This window comes from Trematomus bernacchii, unplaced genomic scaffold (assembly GCF_902827165.1).
Source record: "Trematomus bernacchii unplaced genomic scaffold, fTreBer1.1, whole genome shotgun sequence".
Classification (NCBI taxonomy): domain Eukaryota; kingdom Metazoa; phylum Chordata; class Actinopteri; order Perciformes; family Nototheniidae; genus Trematomus; species Trematomus bernacchii.
In genome coordinates, this window is record NW_022987582.1 from 9,217,391 (window position 1) to 9,238,919 (window position 21,529).

A 21,529-nucleotide genomic window follows, 5' to 3' on the forward strand; every position below is an offset into this window, starting at 1 on the left:
TTGATACTCATTATAAACTGCTGTTGGAGTCACGCACAACTAATTACCACAAGCTGAAGTGAACGGAGCAGGAACGAAAGGAGCTGAAGGATGCATGTGCAGAGCAGGACAGGGTCACATGAAGTTGAAGAGAAAGAAAAGAATAGAACTCACGGCTGGCAGAGTTTGATGAGGTCCTGGTCGGTGGTGGCAGGAGGCAGGCCTCGGATGTACAGGTTGGTCTTACTGAGTTGCTCCATTAGCCCACCTCCATGACATCCTCCATGACCTCCTCCTCCTGTAGTGCCAGGGCTGGGCGGAGCCATGGGCTGCGGGGGAGGAGCATAGGACTGCTGTAGCGACAGAGAAAAAATGGAGGAAAAGGTCACTTCAGGTCAATGTATATTTTCAAATTTCAATGCCAAAATAATCCCCGATTTAATAATTCCCCACTTGTCACATCATCTTCCTGAACTTCCTACGGCAAATCCCAAACCAATATCTTGATTCAACAGGAAGCAAATCTCATTAAGGAAGCAGGATGTGGATGATTAGTAGTGTTTATTATGATCATGGTACTGAGTGTTACTTTGGGTGCTTGTATCAATAACGCTGACAGGCTGTGCTGAATCTTAGCACAGATTTCTCCAGTTTTCATTTTTATCAAACCATTTGCGGCTTTATTAAATATATAGAGGTTTACAAAGAGTTGCTGGACAGATGGCTTTGAGCGCGTGTCCTGTCAGTGGTGAGTGTATTTGAAGTTGCATCAGCTATCTTGACAGGTCTTTAAGTCTAAAAATGAATCTTAAAATGTAATCTTTTAACTTATTCTCCAATGCAAACAGAATTGGATACATTTGTTTTGATACCAGTGATCTTTCTACTTCAAGGTACTGTAACATATTTCTTAAAGTTTACAATACTGCATTAGGCACACTTGCTCAAAGGGTCAGTGTGAAGGATTGAGGGGCATCTAGCATTGCAGTTGCCGATTGTAACCAGCTAAAAAGCCCTCTGTTAACCCTTCCCCTTACAAGACTATGCTAATAACCCAGGAGTGCAAAACCATGGTAAGGGACCTTACCCTCGCTCAAATGCCATCACACTAATTTAGAAGCACTGACATTCAGGGGGATACTAGCATTACTGCAGTTTTACAAGAGTGATGCAAGACTTCAGTGAAAACATGAAAAAGAGCTAGTGTTTGGTTTGCAGTTCTGAAAAGTGTAAAGTAAAAACAAAGTGGTGCAACATAGCAGTATCCATGCAAGAAACCTGCTCCCTATCAAGATGGGCTAAAGGGCTAATTCTAAGGTTACAAAAACCAAAGTTTCAGGTTCTGCACCACTGAAAATACAAGTTAAAATAGGATATCCCATTTCTGCTAAGAGATCCCTTAAATACTACACACTGACCTGTTAAGCAGTTTCTGTCAAACATCTCGTTATGGGTGAATAAACCAGGCTATCCAGTTTTTTAAATCCAGGCCGTCTATCGCCCCAACTTACTCAAACGTTTCCTATCAGCCTCCACTGTCCAATTACTCAGTTCACTGCTGACTTAATAAGATGACCATTTCTGGCAGGGAGAAAGGGCAGAGCGGGATTAATGAGTGTTTGGATGAAGGGTTCAGAGTGCACTCCCAACCGTGCCTGCATGCCCGCTGCCTTAGGCTAACTATTAGGTGAAGTTTAGAGGAAGTAAACAAGCCTGATGGTTCATACGACAGCAGCGTTCTCACTTTGTCTCATTCATGTTCAGAGAATAACCTCCACACTGGAACATCTAGTTCCCTACAGTGGGACCAGTGCTGTGCTCTCTGGAGCAAGTTCAACAACCGCTGCAGTTTGAAATGATCAAAGACAGGGAGAGAAAGTGAAGCGAAGGGATAGAGACAGGTGAGATAGTGAGTGTATCTTCTTAGAGGTATACTGTATTTGGTGGATGTGTGTGTGAGATTGCTAGTAAGCATGTTTGAGCCTGTTTGCGTGTGAGTCGGTGTTTGTGATAATGACAGGTTGCCAACGCGCAGCAATGTGTAGCCTGAACCAGCTCTGATATTAATCCATTACCTGTACTTCCCTCAAATGGCACACAATTTCACACAAAAATACACACACACAAATACACACAAACACACACTGGCAGCTCAGGGAGGCTGCGCTAACAGGATTCAACACACACATACAGCAGACATGCAGCAGTAAAAGGAGAGGCTGTCTATGGAGTAGTGTCATTTGCTGGCGAGTGCATTACACTAATAACCCAGCAAAAACATGACAAAGTACAGAGATGAAAAAAGGCTGCGCTGGGTAATACTTCATTTTAATGGCTGTGACAAATATGACTCTGTATTGCAAGTGACTCCTAAATCCCTTACATTTGCAGTCTGGTATTTTCTCCAGACCATATCACAATACTCTGTTCACTGCGAAAATATTGTCTCTGGTTTTCTGAATTCTAATGGGAAAAATGAATAAATGTTTGCTTAGGTAACATGCTTAAAGTAACATTATGTAACTATTTTATCTTGAAATAACGTATTTTTGATGCTGACTGGTAATAGAGAGGATGGTGTCTCAGTCCCAATTTGTGCCACAAAGGCCTGTTCTTGCACTATAACTTTGGTGCACGTGTCACATAATCTACCAAGTAGAGCAAGTAAGATTTCAACGCACCACTTTAATTAGATTTTGTTGAAACTTGATCATATCTAATAGAGAAAATGTTTACTGGCTTTTTAACTGTGGTGTCCTCCAGCTCTCCTACCTCTACTCTTTGTAATATACATATTCTCTTGATGATGTAGCTTAAGTAATGCTAACCGCTAACTGTTGCTAACTAAAGCTTCTGTCAATTTGTTGACTCACTAGTCTTTGATCATTAATTAGTAACATAATCAAAACTAATTAATATGTAACATTACGTTGGATGGATGGATGGATGGATGGATGGATGGATGGATGGATGGATGGATGGATGGATGGATGGATGGATGGATGGATGGATGGATGGATGGATGGATGGATGGATGGATGGATGGATGGATGGATGGATGGATGGATGGATGGATGGATGGATGGATGGATGGATGGATGGATGGATGGATGGATGGATGGATGGATGGATGGATGGATGGATGGATGGATGGATGGATGGATGGATGGATGGATGGATGGATGGATGGATGGATGGATGGATGGATGGATGGATGGAGATAGATAGATAGATAGATAGATAGATAGATAGATAGATAGATAGATAGATAGATAGATAGATAGATAGATAGATAGATAGATAGATAGATAGATAGATAGATAGATAGATAGATAGATAGATAGATAGATAGATAGATAGATAGATAGATAGATAGATAGATGGATGGATGGATGGATGGATGGATGGATGGGTAGATAGGTAGATACTTTATTATCATCATCATTACTGTAAAGAGTCACAACAATAGATTCACTTTGATATCCTTAGGCGTTTTTTTTCTTATGGACAGCTTTTTTGCTTGTCAGAGAACAGAAACACTGAGCAGAGGATCAAACTCAAAATTCCTCCAGAGGAGCTGCTGAGGGGCCAGCAGTGGGCGGTTTGTACTGAGAGGTGCGCGAATGGGTTTTCATGTGGGGCCTGTGATCATGATAATGAAAACCTCCCTGCTTCAAAGCCTGAACTGTGTCGAGGGCTGTTCCATATGAGCCTTTTAACAATGGGTTTGTTTACACAACCACCTCTGAAAGATAACATCCAAACATGTCTGATGGGAAGAGACAGATACAAATGAAAGACCCCAGGCTGAAATCTGACAGAGAAAAAGACCCTGAATAAAGCTTTAACATGCCTTATATAAGACACATTGCACATATGCCGGCACAGCAATATGCGCACCCAAACATAACCAATCTGGCAAGATTTATTCACGCACACTCACTGTCAGCGTTATCTATACACATTCATTTCATTCCACCATGATTTGCAGCAGAAAAAAATCCTTTCTTTACCCACAAAAACAGACTCAGATGTCCAGGTATGCACAACTGTTTAAACCTCTCTCCTTCCTCTCACTCGCTGACACAACACACACACACCTGATCAAAGGCCTTACCCAGGGAACCTCTTTCAGCCAATTTGTGCAGCTGTCAGGGTCGGGCCGATAGTGAGCTGTGTATGTAATGTGTCAGAGACTGTGATAGGGAAATCCTTTGAAACATTGAAATCTCTCTCTCTCTGGCAACAGCTCTTTCTCCTCTATTCTCCCTCTCTCCCTCACTGTCAAATTCGACACCACCATCGCTCAATCTCTTGCTCTTTTCACCTCTATCTTTCCACTTCCCACATTCTCGCTCTATATTTCTTCCCCACTCCCTCCCTATTCTCTCCCAGTTTGTGTCTTTTAAGGATTACTCTGCAGTTGGAGTGTGTGGACTGAAGCTGCCTCTCAGCTGGTATTGTTGACACACTTAGTACAGTGGAGAAGCTCTCGCAGTGGGAAAATGGCTCAGAGGCAGCGACACAAACTGTCACACAAAGCAAACACAGTCGCCAGGTTTTTCGTAGATTTCATGCACGGCTGAGCCTGTGAACAGCACAAAACATTGCTGCGCGGTGTCATATATGTGCATGCTGCTGAATACCTAATGAGCATATGTTTATCCGCACAGTGACATGCAAAGAGGGCTAAGAACACAGGAAATCAGTGTTGGTTACTGATTCACAAGACACTGTAAAAAAACACAACAGCCTAATCTTTTAATACGTGATGCATACTGTACATGCACTAAGAAACAATGCAGATGTGTCAGTCAATTGCAGAAGCCAAACACTTACATACACAAGATATATATAGTTTTTTTGTCTTTCATTGATATGAAAATTCAATATAACAACTGATCTTTCAAAAAACTGCTTTCTGATATCTCATTTTGTATCTATATGTTGCTATACATGCATGGAGTTGTTTGGTTTTCTTGCTTGGCAAGTCGGTAGACTAGCGTAGCTTGCAAGCTAATCGCTATCATGTTAGCCAGCCAGGAACATGCTAGCACCGGGTCAGTCCTAATAGCTTTCTTAACCTCTTTCTGTTGTGTCTATACTGGGTCCTGTACTCACCTGGCATTTCGTTCTCAGGATTTTACATCATTTTATTCAATGAAGTGTTAATAAAGGGGGGAAGCTCTTCAACTGTCAGATAACAAGCTTGTTGGCTGAGTAACTAACAGGTCAATTACATACAGTTATTTATTCAACCATATTTGTTCCATTGTTCCTGTCTCATAAAATTGCCCTTTTGTCGTGCAAATTATACTCCAAAAGAGAAGGGTTGAATTAAAGATGACATGGCTCTTAAACTGCAATATTTTATTCCAGTTTGGATTATTTTGCCTCTCCATTTCCTCAATATTGCAAACAATTATGTAAATTCACTTTGCACACAGGCCTTTTTTTAAATGAAACTTTGCTAGATTGCTGATGCAACATACCTTACTCTACCATCCACCGCCCATTTGTTTTTTAGACCATTCTGTGAACTCTTACTGCCCTTCTCCTCTAGCCATCCAGTACATCATTTAGGCTAAGGTTAGAACACATAAACATGCTAGACAGACCTCACATGCACTCACACTTGTCTATAGCCCTCTTGTCCATAAAGAGTTCTCTACTTTCCAAACAATGAGTTGCTCCTGGAAAGCCCTGAAAATGGATTTAAACCAACCCCCCACACACTCTCATGTAACCACCACAGCTCAGTTTTTTCCAGAGTTCCAGTAAAGTACATTGACCTTGCTAAGGTCAGGTTTCCCCTGCTATTTTCAGAAGAATCGATTTTCGTGGTTGCATACTGATGCACTCTGTACGTCAGTGCGTAGCTGTTGTATCTGTGCACATTTATCTTTGTTTGACTAAAACAGAGATACGGAGATAAGAGACAGACAGAAGGACACACACCAAGTGTAAGACAGATACATGGCTCGAGAGATTACAGCAATAGCCAACAATTTGTCCAATAGTCTGCTGCTATAACTCTTTTATACAATTAATAAGGCTCATATGAGCATTTATGAATGTAATATGATGGATATTCTCACTCATGTGGGCGTGTATGAAGAGACATTCACAAGGATCAAACTTAGCTGTCTTCAGCGTGATTCCATAATAGATGAAAGCATGGGAAAGCTCACTAGTAATGGTAGAAAGGAAAAGGGAGTAGGGGAAAAGAAGTCGCTCAGTCCCAGAGAGGGGTGAACTTTGGGTGAAAGGTATGGGAAGGGGTAGAGTAATGTGAGAGAGGACGCCACAGAAAATGGTAGAGATATGGAGAAGGAGGAATGGCTGATCCCGACAAAAATGAGTGAGAAAGGATAAGAGTGGGGAAGGGGGAAAGAGGACGGGACAATAGAGAAAGGAAAGAGTGGGACATAGGCGAGGGGTTTGTTCCGGCCTCTTCTGATGCTTCCTGAAACACAGAGGAAAGAATGCGGGCTATTTTTGGGTCCAGCGCTGAGATTCTCCCTTACTCTCTGTGCCTCTAAACACAGCAGCGGAAGGGTTTAAGGAAGAGCTTGGAATGGAAACATGGCTTTGAATATAGCATCTCCATTTAGAGATTACAAGCAGCTAAATTAAGCCCTGGGTACAGCTTCTGTCGGAAACCTTGAAAAGACAACAAATCATCTCTTTAGGAATTGACCAAAACAAGCAAAGTGTCTCGTCCAGGTCTTGTTATACTCAAAGATGAGGCCTCAGGGATACCACACCGAAAAGCTATAGTTAAAGTTATTAATATAAAGGAAGGAAACATGGCATATGTTTGTCAGGGAAAGCAGAGGAAGCTGCAGTAAGTCCAGTCAATGTTGTGTGCAGGTATAAATAGCCTTGTTGGATACAAGCCTTATGATATCCAATACAGGATGAGGTTTCCAAGTGTTGAGTTGAGGAATGTGTAGGCTGGAGGTATAGCCTGTGATTAAGTGTGGGGGATAAATGAAATGTGTGGGCAAATCACACCTGAGAGGGCTATTTATTAAATCATTTCAAAGTCCAGTTCCAGGTAAAGCTTGCAATCCCAGAAAACAGATTTGCACTTAGTTTACCCTACATGAGGTACACTGATATTAAAATATCAAAGTGGCTACAAGTGAAGGCAATCGTACACAGTGTGTGCATGTTTCTTTAAATACATGTAAGACCTTAACAGACCTCTTATTATGCCAATTAGGATAACGAACCTGAACAAATCTGCAAATGAAATACACATCAAATAGGAGCCCTTGTAAAACATACCACACCAACCACTTTATTTTACAAGTGTAATACTAGATTAACCATACCCCTCGGCTAATACAGCCATAATTATACCAATTTAAGGCGGTTTCGTTTTTTTCATGACCTGCAGAAATTCTGCAGATTTTAAACGCAGACATAACTGGATATCATTTTTTACCAGTCTGCAAATTGCATCAGCCTCAACTAAAGAGACCATTGTAAGGTCAATCTATATGAAAATAAATATCACTTTAATTTTGAAATGCAGAAATTATTATTATTTTTTCATAAGAAGGATTTTATACATTTGAACGGGTGAAAAAAAGGATATTTAATTGTATGTAAAGCAGTATCTGTAACTGTATTTAACAGATACTCACTGGAACTAAAGACAATACTGCTGGTAAAATCGTTCATCGTTCTCATCAACATGTTTCACTTCTCTCACATCATAAAAACCCATTCTGTCAGTGCTGAGTTCTTCTGGAAATAAAGTCTTTGTTCCTGCATTTTGAAACTAGCAGTGCAATAAAGGCACTTACACTGATCACTCATTGTGCTGTTGTATGCTTCCTGTCTGCTCATCTAGCCCCCCTGTTAATGTACATCCACTTTCTGTCTCTAGTCTTATTATTAATCTCTCACCTCTCCCCTACCTTCCTCTCCTCTCTCGTCACTCTCCCAGTCCCCTTCCCAAATGCCTCCCCCCTCCGATTCTCTCCGTCTCCTCAGAAGATCAGGTCGTCAAGGTTGCTTCCCAGTGGAACACTGTGTTCCAGCCCTCTACCTCTCATGTTAACATCAGCAACAAAAGCATCAACAACACTTGGGATGTCATAAACACGTTGCACAAACATCCCAGGGGGACATATAGTTTGGGCTTGATGCTTACTGACCGGGTGGGAGATAAGGAGATGATGGAGAGGCTGTGGTGAACTCTCAGCAAATTCCTGTGGCTGTGTTTTTCAGAAGGTCAGAGAGTGGGGGGGTGCAGGCTGTGTGAGTTCACAGGCGAGCTGTTTAACTTGAGATTGATTTGAATACGCGTTCGCCTGCACGGCTATTGTTCTTGGGGTCAAGGGCGTTTGTGTGTGTGTGGGGTTGTGGGAAAAAGAAAAAACCCACTACCACGTGTTTGTGCAACAACTTTGTCTCCATTTGGGTATATTTTCTTCTGTGTTTTTATTTGTTTTCAGAATGTAATTCTAAAGCTTGAATTAGGGCTGCTCAATTAATCGTATTTTAATCGCAATTACGATTTTGGCTTGCAACGATTATGAAAACAACATAATCAAAATAAAAAGATTTTTTTTTTTATATTTAATTGGTTTTTCAGTTTAATTATACTTAAAGTTCAGGGTAATCAACTGTTAAAAACATACTGTTCACATTTAATTTTTTAAATAAATGGATGTTTTCAAAGTAAATGGATAATCGTTTTTAATAATCGTGATATCAATTATTGACCCAAATAATCGAGATTATGATTTTTGCCATAATCGAGCAGCCCTAGCTTGAATTGCATCAAGTAATTCGTACAATTTATCTTTCAGATCCTGAACAGAGTGAGAGTTTGAAAAATGCAGCTTTGGACAGAAAACAAAAGGGAGACATGCTAAGAAATGCTCTAGCTAAGGAATGAAGTAGCATTCTGGGTATGTTCAAGATGTACCTGGCCACGATTGCTTCCTAAAAATGTTAAATAAGGAAGCAAAACAAACGCCTTACTCCATGCATAACAGCACATTTCCCAAAAACACAACCACCTGGTTAGTTCCAGATTTTTCAGATTAACTGTTCTTACTGGCCAAGAAAGGATTTTACTTATTTTTCCTCAAAAGGCTGCCAGTGCACAAATCTCATATTTAACATAATGTACTCTACACATGCTGGCTAAGATGTAAGTACTTGCTAAGCTATTTTCTTGCTGTCAGAAACAATCAAAGTAACTAACAAATCTATTCGCTAAAGCTGCTGACCTTACACTCTTTCGAAAAGAAAAAAAAACACCATTCCTGAGTGATGTCCAAGAAAATCATTCCACAGCATAACGCTTCAAAACTCCTTGATACCAAATCCTATGCTACATTCTTACTTTTTAATTGCATGACCTCTAGCATGCAAGTAAAAAAAGAGGAGAGGGGGGGATTGCATATTGAAGAGAAGCTTTGCACAAAGCTCTTTTATTATGCATATTTATGCAAATGACACGTTAGTTTATTCAAAAAAGTATTTCTCGCTCCTCCTCTCATTGCCTCCTGGTCAGCGTTGCAGTATACATTAAGATCGGCATCAGACGGGGTTCTTGATTGGTTTATACAGAAGGACAAAGTATGGAGGTTTCATTGTTCTTTAGCTTTCCCCTTAACGTTTAAACTATAGCAATGCTAAATATTGAGTTTTAACGGCAACAGCTCCAGTTCCTTATCACTGTTAATGAACTCTAGATGTCTCATGTCCCTTGCCTCTTCAAATTTCGCTTTTCTCCTCCTCGTACATAACTTCACCTCCCCGTGTTTTGTCTTCAGTTTTCTCCTCCTCTCCATTCCTTCGCTGCCGCCAGCCCCTGCCCTTTCTTCTTCTCCTCTTCCATCATCTCCTTTCCTCTCGTCTCATCATCTCTTCCTCTTACTTTTCCTATCTCCTGGCCCCCCTTTCCTCCAACACTGTGCAGGAGATTAAAATATGAGGAAACAATCAAGCTCTTGCTCATTAGCATATGAACGGGGGGCCGACCGGCAACTGCAGGAACGACAACAGAGCCCTGGAAATCCACCGCAGAGCTTTTTTTAATCCCAGGAATGACTTTTTAGCGTATTTTGTTGAATGAGACAGAACAATCCTCTGCCGGTCCTTTCAGACAGTCAAATTACCATCAGAATAAGAGGCCATAAGAATAAGACAGAATGCTTATATAGCGTCAGGTCAGAGAATGGAGACTATAGAATAAGTGTGCAGACAGAATAATGTTTCTCCGCTGCAACAATGAGAAGCTGAAAAGATAGGATATGCTCTGTGTGTGTGTGTGTGTGTGTGTGTGTGTGTGTGTGTGTGTGTGTGTGTGTGTGTGTACAATTGTGCATTGGGTTCTTTTTATCACACTAACAATGAGAAACTGAAAGATAGCTATTGGCAGGTGTGTGTGTGTGTGTGTGCTTGTATGTTGAGGGGTGTCTACCCTCATTAGCGAATCAATTAAAATGTCTCTATAAGCCAAGCAGCATCAGAGGTTGTGACATACAGTATATTATGTGAGCTGCATACACAGCAGCATAAATGAGAATCACATTACTGGAAGAGACAGCTACGAAATAATATCAGGTTTTGGGAATTCATTCTGCGTTGTAAAATTCTGTTTCAGACGTTTTGACAAGGCACAGATGGGTCACTGGATATTACCTAACACTGGTTGATATTGGGGCCCTAAACATGTTGTGTACGAAGATACAAACCTGTAAATCACATTTAAAAAAGGCGGAAGACTACCATAAAGGCCACAAAAGAAATAATTTAAAAAATGATCTTAATATCATTTAGCAGACTAGCTATTTTCTTTCCAATCAAAAATGCTGAATCAAGATTGAAAAAAAGAGTCTACAGCCATGCTAGCAGCTCTGATGCTGTACTTTGAGCTAAAGGCCAACACCAGCAATCTTGTATGCAATTAATGGAGCAGATATAACGTTTCAATGTTCACCATCACATGTTGGCATGTTAGCATGTTCTTTTTTATTATTAACAACAAACATTAAGTAAGGTAGCTTACTGTACAAATACAATAAAAACAATTTAAAATCTGACTAGTCCTCCAACAGCAAAAAATGTGCTCGCAAAGGCTACAAAAGCTATACTCAGTTATCTACTAAGCTACTCAAGGCAATTGTACTGCATATTAGCTTTTATTTATTTTTTGAAATTCTCTTTTTATTCAGCTTGTCACATGTTTACAGTCATAGATAATACAATAGTCTCTGTAAGGCTTCTGTAGTTAACAGTGAAATCAGAAAACAAACTTACATATTTGTGGATAATACAGAGGCAGGCCTCACTGACCTTCAAACATGCTATAACACATAGAAAGAACATAAACACGAACAGGGTTATGGGGGTGTACCTGCAACTTATTCAAACAAGGGGGGCATAGAAAAAAAAAATACTAAAATTATATACAAATCCCTTCTAGACAAATGATGGTGGTATTGGTGTAACATATAGTATCCATTGTTCCCATCTTGACAAAAAGATTCCCTGTTGCAATCTCAAAGCAAGGGTTATCCTTTCCATTTAAAAAATATCATACACAATGTCAATCCACTCATCCAAAGTAGCTTTTCCTGGTTTTAACCACATTCTGGTGATGGCCTTCTGGCAAGCAGCACTCAGGATTCGAAATAGATATTTATCTTTAGAGGAACACATTTCTGGTGGTAAAGCACCCAAATATAACGATTCAAATGTAAATGGAATGTCTACCTGAAAAAGCCTTTGTAAAACTCCATGAACCTGCTGCCAGAAAGGATTCAATGATGTGCAAGACCAGAATATATGAAAATGGTTTGCCATAAGGCATCCACACTGTCGCCAGCATGCAGAGTGTAATGTCTCTTGGGCTGGAGTAATGAAAAACCTTATGAGGTTTTTCCAACAAAACTCTCGCCATGAGGTTGAACTTGAAGTTTTCCATTGTATCTCACATAAATTCTCCCAATCTTCTTCCTTCAGAACTAAGTTTCCTTCCCTTTCCCATTTTTGTTTTACATATAGCGAGTCAACCTTTTGTTCGTTGTAAACTCCTATAGATCTTTGAGCCAACTTTCTTGTTTGAGCCCTCAAGATAGGCTTCTTTAAAAACTTTTAACAAAGTGTTATCCCAGTGCACTTGTGTACTCTCCCTCTGTATTTGATCGATGTAATGACAAACTTGAAGGAACCTGTACAAAATAATCACGTTTCAAGTCAAACTGCCCCTTCAGATTCTGAAAGCTGTTCATGGACCCCTTGTGGAAAAATGTGCAGTAAGTAGGCTGTCAGGCCTTTTGAAGACCAAAACGTAAATCTTGCGTCCCATCTTCCAGGTAGAAATTATAGATCGTTCACACACACCATCTTAAAACCTTTACAGCCTCCCTCAGGTGATTTTGAGTTACCAGTCTGTTCCACACCTTAAGTGACAGACAGATCCCTGGGTTGCTCAGTTCGTTTAGTTTATTCATCAAGACCTTATCCCCAATTGCAGCTTGAATTGGAAATTCTTCTGATATAGCACTCTCAATCTCCTTCCATCTAGCAACGTACTTTGGATTGCACCAGCATATTAATGGTCTCAATTGAGCCGCAATATAGTAATCCTTTAAACATGGGAGTGCGACACCACCCTTGTTCTTAGCCAATTGTAAACTCTGATATTTAAATCTTGGCCTTCGTCCCTGCCAAATGTACCTTGAGATATGTTTATCCCATTCCTGAAATTGTTGGTCAGATAGTTCTAGTGGAAGGGACTGGAAGAGATGCAGCAGTCTCTGCAAAATAACCATGTTGACCGATTCAATGCGCAAACTAAAACTGAGAACAGGAACAAGGTCCCATCTCCTTATGTCTTCCCTAATCTTTTGGTTCAAAGGTAGGTAGTTAAGTGAAAACTGTTTTGTCAAATCTATTGGAATAGTTACTCCCAAGTACTTCATGGATTCAGAATCCCACCTCAATGTATAGTTTTTCTTCATATTTACTGATGGGCAGTACTAACTCAGAATGTGTGTCTTCAAAACATTCAGTTTATATCCAGAGAAGGATTTTCAATTGTTCTAAAATTGAAAATAACTGTACCAGAGATTGTTCTGGGCTGGATAGATATACCAATATGTCATCAGCAAATAAGGAGATCTTTTGTTTCACCCTTTTGTTATATGTAGTGTCCTTCTGATATTGTCCTGGGTTTGTCTTTCTCGTACAAATCCTGTCTGATCAAGGCTAATAATTTGTGGTAATAATCCCTCTATTCGTTTGGCTAGTATTATATGGGTAAAGACTTATAATCCTGGTTCAACACGCTAATTGGTCTAAAATTACTGCATTCAGTTTTATCCTTTCCCTCTTTTGGAATAAGTGAAATGACTGCCTCCTTCCAGGAGGGGGGTATAATGTTCTCCTTAAGAACCCAGTTAAAGGCTGACTGCAAGGTATCAATGAATCTTCCATCACCTTGTACACTCCGAAGGAAACCCATCTGGGCCTGGGGCCTCATTTGATTTAAGATGTGCTATAGCTGAGCTAATTTCTGTCTCTGTTATTGCAACTACCATCTGACTTCCCTGCTCACTAGTCAGTTCAGGCAGATGTATCCCCTTAAAGAAATCCTCCATTTTCTCCCCATCAATTTGAGGTTGGGAGTAGAGCTTTCGATAATATCCTTCAAAACTATTTTGTATTTCTTTTAGTTTATACTGTATGGAATCAGTAATAGGATTTTTTATTTTATGAATTGAATTCTCTGCTTGTTGTTTTTTCAGCCTATAGGCTAATCATTTACTGGCTTTTCCTCCTCCTTCATAGTATTTCTGTTTTGTGAGAATTAACTTTGTTTGTACATCTTTAGTGTACATCTAATTTATTTCATTATTTTTCTTTTTGAGCAGTCTTTATTACCTGATCATTTGAGTCTTTATGATTTTGTTCCAATTGTTTTAATTCTCCTTGTAACTTGTCTAACTCTTTTTAAGCGAGCACTGTATCCAATTATCTTCCCTCGAAGCACAGCTTTACATGCATCCCACAGTACTGGAGGGGAAACTTCACCATTATCACTTTGTTCCAAGTACTCAGTGATATCCTTCTTCATTTGGTCCTTCATATTATTCAGTAAATATGTATTTCATCTCCATAACGTGTTTCTTTGATCCTGCTCCAGATTTAATTTGAAATAAATAGGGCAATGGTCCATGATCCCATGTCGCAGCCCCCCACCCTGTGTAGATCTTTACCAAAGGTTAGAAAATAATCAATCCTTGAATAAGCCAAATGTGGATTAGAAAAAAAGGTATAGTCCCTCTTTGAAGGATTTATTTATCTCCAGACATCTACCAAACCAATATCCTCCATTGCCAAATTCATTTTCTTGTTTATCAGCTTGGGCTGCCCAATATGCACATTTGAAGAGTCCAGTTTAGGATTCAATCTTATGTTTAGATCCCCCCCACAGATTAGGACCCCCTGAGTTTCTGCTATAATTAAATCAAATATCTGTTTAAAAAATGTCCAATCTGAATTAGGAGGAGCATAAATATTTAGTAGAGAAATCAATTAACCTAGATTTCCTCTCACTAATATATATCTCCCCTCTGTGTCCTTCTTTTCGAACGTGGGTTCAAAACTAATATTGTTGGAAATGAATATTGCCACCCCCCTCCTGTGGCCAGCCGCATATGATGATGAGTACTGATGTTTAAAGCCTAGTCTTCTTAATTTAGCATGCTCTGTATCCGATAGATGCGTTCCCTGCAAGAATGCCACCTCAACTTGATCTCTTTTTAGTTTGGTTAATATCTTACTTCTCTTGATAGGATTTACAAGACCATTCACATAGTATATATAGTATAACAGCTTGCATTCAGAGTCTGATAAGGACAATATCAGTGAAACATACCAACCCAAGTTTTTACAGGTAACGAAAGATTTATCATAGGTAACACCCCATAAACTGCAAAGACAGGAACATAATAAGAAAAAAAGAAAAAATAAGACTTCCCACTGTGGGGTCTTCATATTGACCCTGCCCTGATGGTGATAGGGCTCTGAGGTAAAGCCTCCCCACCTGACAGGTGTGAGAGGGCCTTCGTATACTTCCATGTTGTTGTCCATCTGTCGGCTGCATGGCTGAAGATGAATGCCCCGACCCTTACAGAATATTCTTAGTTATAGCCTGTACAATGCTTCTTTAGTGTGCAGAACGGGATTATAGTCTTAAATCTCTCTCTTGTGGGAGCCAGCTCTTCGGCTTCCTCTACTGAAAATAAAAACTCACCCGTTTATCGGCAAACAGCAGCTTTCAGTTCACTTCCATTCACGCTGAGTCCTTGTGCCTAAAGGCCTCTAGCTTCTCCTTGTAGTTAACATTCCTGCCGGCTCTGTCCCGGGTCCCCGGTCTCTTGCTGGTGCGCCAGGTAATCCGCTGGATCCGTTCCAAAAGTGAATCTGGGTGCTTAATGACCGACACCAGGAGCCCCCTCTTTGCCATATCATCAGTCGCTTCCTCCGCCGATCCATATACGACAATTCCCTCCTCATAGAAGACTCTTAACCTGGCCGGGAACGGAGTTTGAAATCTTATCTTCCTCTCCCTCAGGACCGTTTTCACTTCTGCATACGCCCTTCGCTTTCTTAACACATCAGGCGCGTAGTCATGATCCAGATTTACCCTCCTTTCGAGATGTTGAAATCCTCGCTTTTGCCAGGCCAGTGTTCGTCCTGTAGCTTGACAGTTTGACTACGATAGACCTCGGCGAGGCTTCCCCGGGCGGCTTCGACATCAGGGCGCGGTGCGCTCTCTCAACTCGTAGTTCAAATGTAGCCGGGAGGTCCAAACCCTCCCTCAGCAAAGCCTCCACAAAAGTTCCCATCGACGGGGAATTATCATTCTCAAGACCAACACTCTTAAGCCAAACTGTCAAATAAATGTTTTATGTATCCCGATTGTCGTTGGTAACTTTTAGCACCGAATGTCGGGAGCACGTTCTTTAAGCAGCCATGGCGTCGCTCACCAAACCGGAAGCCCCATATTATTATGAGGAAAATACATACAATTACGATTAATTATGAATATCACCATGGGGAATTTAATTTCCTTAAGGTGGGAAACCACAGTAGGAAATGTCTAAATAGAAATCTCCCTACAATTATAGGATGTGTGTTAGCAGTCAACAACGTTACACAGCTGAGCTGTATGGTAAAACAAACCCAAGGTTGAGGTTTTCTATTAAAATAATCTATGGTAATGGAAGTCATATGAAAACATATGAAAAAATCATGTTTACCGTCATCTCGCTGAGTTATGGCAGTAAACAGAGACATGTGATGGTAGAAATCTACACAAAGATTGTTAAACTCGTGACCCTGCACAGATATTTCAGGGTTTACCGGTAATTTCAATTGCAGGCGAGGCAACGCTGCAGCGTCAATGCACCACTACATCAACAGTCTGGTGTAATGTATTAACAAGGTTCAATATGCCGCTCTGCTGTAGATCGACCAGGCCTGATTCAAACTTATCTTTACCTTGTCTGCTCTCAGGGTCACTGACCATTCATTATCCCTCTGCTTCTTTCCCTCACTGTTTCTCTCTCTGCTCTAATTACATTCCTTCATCAAATATGAGAGGAGCAAACATTCAGGGCAAGAGAGAAGAAGGGGGAGGAGTAGAGGGGTGGAGGAAGGGAGGAAGAGATCAGAGTGTAAGAACATATTGAGTGGAATCCAAGCCCGCTGACTGAGATCAGATGATGACCCGAGGATACCTAGAGGGAAAATCCATAATAGGGCATTGTAACAAATGTAGAGATCAGATGTACCATTAATGTTTTTTTATTTCACAGGTGGAAGATTAGACAGAAACATCTCAGAAAAATACATAAAACAGCTGGCCAGACACACGATACGAGTAAAGCCTAATGATTTGACACTCGGGACTTTCATTCAGAAATGCACCTCCACTGTGTACACTTTACTGTTGAAATGAGACCCACAATTTATATTCTGAACGCCGTGTTCCAACAGTATGTTAATAGAGTCAACTGCCAAAACAAATTGCATCTGGATTATGACGAGCCACTGGGCCAATATAATATTGCGAGGCACTATTTTCCACAGGAAATTCCAATTGTTGGAATATTGAATGATAGCATGAAGTCACCCCGATGTTAAATACATTTAGATCTGTAAACCATTTAAACTCTCACTGCTCTTGTCCAAAAGAGATGTCACACAACTGCTCACATTTATAATTCAGAATCCAGTATTGAACCATTTATCAAATCAAAACAAGACATGGGTCGCCCATTTGACAAAAACAAACAATAGCTGAACAGAGAGCGAGCAGCAGTCGATGCATCCACCAATCATTAATGAGACAGTGTGTGTGCTTGGATTGATTTAAAAGCCTGATCAAATTACATGGGAAAGGTTAAAAGTATCCATTACGGACTAACATGCTTTTGTTATTGAACACAATGGAATGCAGCTGCACAGAGACACAATAAACCCTAACTGTATCCTGGAGACAACAATATAGCAAAGTATTCAGGGAGGGAAAACAATTCTTAAAAAGACAAACATTATAGTGAACAGACCCAAATTAAAGAGAGGCAAACTGAGACAAATCTGCTTTCCTGATAGATCATGTCCACATCTTTGCATCGCTTTTTTAAGCAGATGGTAAGATCAATTGTTTCGATTTTAAATTCATAAATCAACCCTTGATTTTCTAGGAAGAACACAGGTAAAGAGTGAAATAAAAGAGACTGCAGAGAATAAGGAAAGGGAATGCGTTGTGAGGGAAAGGAGACAAGTTTGACAAGGAGAGGAAAGTAGAGGAGAGGAGAGGAAGAGAGGAGAGGAGAGGAGGAAAGGCCACCAGGGAGGTCACTTCTGCTGTTAATAATTTATCCTATAAAACCAGTCGGAGGCTTTAATTGGTGCTGTGGCTTAATCCTGAAGCACATACACACACCTCGGGGAGCCTCTTAGCAGCTGTGCTCCAGCTAAATTGGCTACAGTATGGCGGCGGCAGCATCCAGCTCCCTCCAGGTATAACACAGTCAGCCAAAACAGCAATCGCAGGCCTGCTATCCCCCGTCTCATGAATCTGGGCATGACACTTCTATCTGTCTCACGCTTGCTGTCACGCTCTCAAACAAATCTTGCGGCAAATCAAGGCGACAAGACGTTAGTCCCCTCGTACGGTTGTTAGCTGGATAAACACTGGGCTCACTTCGGTTGTAATCTGCATTTAGCTGAGGAAGACGTTCTGCACAGCGTCAGGGGGCTTTTGCATGACATGGATTTAAGTCATTCTTTTGATGATTTAAGGCTTGACTTTGCTCAGAGGATAATGACAGGTTGTGAATTGGCCTTCTCAGGACTCGAGGCCTTCAGTTAATCAGGAAATGATATGAAGGGAAAGTCATTATTGTAATTAAATAGCCTCATAACCACAAATGAGTTCCTAATTTAAGTACAGTCAGAGCCTGTTTGTCAATATGATTGAAGCCCTTTTGTAGTAAATCTGCACAGGTATCAATGGGGAAAAGGGGAATGTTCTTCTTATTCTTTTATTAAGATTACAAGGATATTGTGTATTTAATTTGAGTTTAAGCAAGAGAACATATTGTGCTTTGAGTGTGACAAAACAGTTTTGATTGGTTGCAAACCCTGTAAAATGCCTCTGGGTAAGGTAATAGTGCCCTGGGGTGCTCCTTAAAGGGATGCAAAGAAGCATGGGGGAAATAACAGAGGACACCATCTTATATTTATCTTTATCGGTTTGTATTTTTCTGATGCTCACAGACATTACCGCAAAACATTGCTATTTTATCCAGACTAACTCAAATATAATAATGCACATGCAAAGTATTTAACATTTATCCCTTCCAACATTGCCTTCACTAAGCACAGTCTGGCTTTAGACATTCTGGCAGAATCATATCTGTGCCTGAAGGTTGATGAGCATATTAACTGCCTTCATATCCTATCCCCACACATCAGCTCTGCTGGTGAGATAAGCACTCAAGCCCTCAGCTGACCCAAAGGGAAACCCCGCTATCTGTATCACATCACCTCCCATGTGTCAATATTCTATAATATTGGGGCATTCTGATAGGCCATTACACTTATCTTATACATAAAAGGCAAAGTTATGTTGGGTACTTGACAGTGTTACCTAGATAGTGGTTGGCACATCGTCTGTTTGGTAAAGCAGACAGGAGTACCAGATTGGAAGCAAAGCAATGCAGACAAGGGCTGCAGCAAACATAATAGCCACCTAAAAAAACAGCTTCCAAAAACATCTATATCACTTTAAATGTATACTATATTTAGAAATGTTTTACCGCCTTACCTTGCCGCCTGATTACTAGTCTAGACTGAAGTGTTTATCTATGCTCTCTTCTTTGACCCTACACTTGACAAACAGAAGTTGATGCCTCCATTGGCTAGTTATTTTTGTTCAATTGTGTTAGTATGGTGAATCAGGACTAACACCTTCAAAACACCAAAGTCACACAATAATACTGACACACTACCTGGTAGTCCTTCCTGCTTCTCTAAACTGGGCCATGTTAGCACCATTTACAGTAGGTTATAAACTGAATATGTACAAATCCCTTATACGTACACCCCGGGTTCAAACAATCCAAACTATTCCTCCAATAAGTTAGATGTCAAATTCACAACTTCTACAAAATCAAGGAAAGAAAGATGAACATTTATTTGTGCAATGTTTAGGGCACATGGAAAAGACCAGTTGGAACTGCAGATGAGAGAGATGAGTTTTATGAGTGACATTTCAACTGAGAATCTGCCATATGAATGTGGTCAAAGGAGGATCCAATAGTACACAGTTTGTGATATGCCTTGCACCAGTACATTCGTGGGGATCAATATATGATAGTTAGGCTCATGTCATTATATTTTGGCTGTCCTTATAAAATGACATTACTCTGTAACAGTGGATGTCGGATTAAATCTATTTATCAGATGGTCTTTTTTTGTGTTTCCAAAATATTGTGTGATTATATACGGTTCTTGTGGTTTGCCCTGAAGTATGTATTATTGTGAACTGCTTTCCCACCTTGAGTATTAGATTTCCAAAGTGAGATAAAAAAACTAGTCCAAGAGTTGTTGCAGTCTAAAATCACCCAGACAGCGAGGTTATCAACCAGACCCCGGCACTATGAGAATACATAGTGTCTCCCAAATCCTATTGTACCATGAAATGTCACAGCACATTAGCTACAAGAGGGATTACCCTTCCTTGAAAGTAAAAGAGGGAGGGAGGGAGGGAGGGAGGGGAGCCATTGAATGGAGATAGAGAAACAGAGTTATACACAGGGAGCCTATGGGAACGTGTATGTGAACACATGCTGCATACAGCTAAGTGTGGGGTGAATATAAAATAGTAGAAGCTCAGTAACCTGTAATTGCATTCGTATATCCTTGCTAAACACCCCCCTCCTTTTTAGTTCCTCTATCTGTTCCCATTCTTCCTCTCTCCTCCCCTCTTTTGTGCCAACAGTCGTGATAATCTCTCGATCTTGATTTGGCTACGCTTATGAATTATGTACACACACACACACACACACACACACACACACACACACACACACACACACACACACACACACACACACACACACACACACACACACACACACACACACACACACACACACACACACACACACACACACACACACACACACACACACACACACACACACACACACACACACACACACAGCTTATCTATGGCTGGGAAGTTGAGCTAGGCTGGCAGACTGAGACCAACAGCTTGTGGCTGTACTTTGGAAGAACGCAAGAGTGTGCCTCTGTTGCTTTGTCTCTGTTTTGCCTCTCCACTTTGTGTCGGCCCCTCATCCCTTCTGTGTGGGGTTGCCACTCAATCTGTAACTCGACTGTACTTCCTGTCTCTGACTGACTGTTGTGAAGTCCAGATTGCATGTTTAGAAATCTGTGCCACTGTCTTTCAGCACAACATGATGTCTTGTCTGACTCCATTTTCTCTCACGAGATCTAGTGTATAATTTCATTTCTTTATTTTTTCAACCTACAATGTGACTTTTAATAAGAAAGTGAAGAATTAGGAACCATAGCACCCTAGCAATATAAGTCTGATCATATATATTTCACTGTAAAGAGAAAAGATTAAATCTTGACAGCAATTCAAGTTAATAGTGAAGAGATATATATATGCCAGGGTGGGAAATGAACATATGCATTTGAACACGTTACATGTTTCAGTGTACATCAGGGAGTGACTGGTGGGGGATTACGATACCGCGGAGTCAAACAACTCTCTTTTTATAAGCTTATTTTAGACGGGCTCCATATTTCCCTCTGCCCCCTATTTCTTCTCCTTTCTGCCTTATTTAATTCCTCCCTTAATCAAATGTTCTCCTTTATTTCCTCTGCTTCTCCCCTGCTGTTGTGCTTTTTGACCTGTCATTATCTATGGCTGCAAAGTCCACCTCCTCCAGACTGTAACCAA

General features: G+C 40.6%; 1 protein-coding gene across 3 annotated transcripts in view; it reads right to left on the bottom strand.

Moving 5' to 3' along the window:
• LOC117480494 (RNA-binding motif, single-stranded-interacting protein 3-like) overlaps positions 1 to 21,529 on the bottom strand; it is a 129,655-nt gene that overhangs the window by 91,941 nt on the left and 16,185 nt on the right. For all 3 annotated transcript variants that reach the window (XM_034127840.1, XM_034127839.1, XM_034127838.1), the window contains exon 2: positions 154 to 332. In XM_034127840.1, the coding sequence (XP_033983731.1) occupies positions 154 to 332 (179 nt within the window). The remainder of the gene's footprint in view (positions 1 to 153; positions 333 to 21,529) is intronic.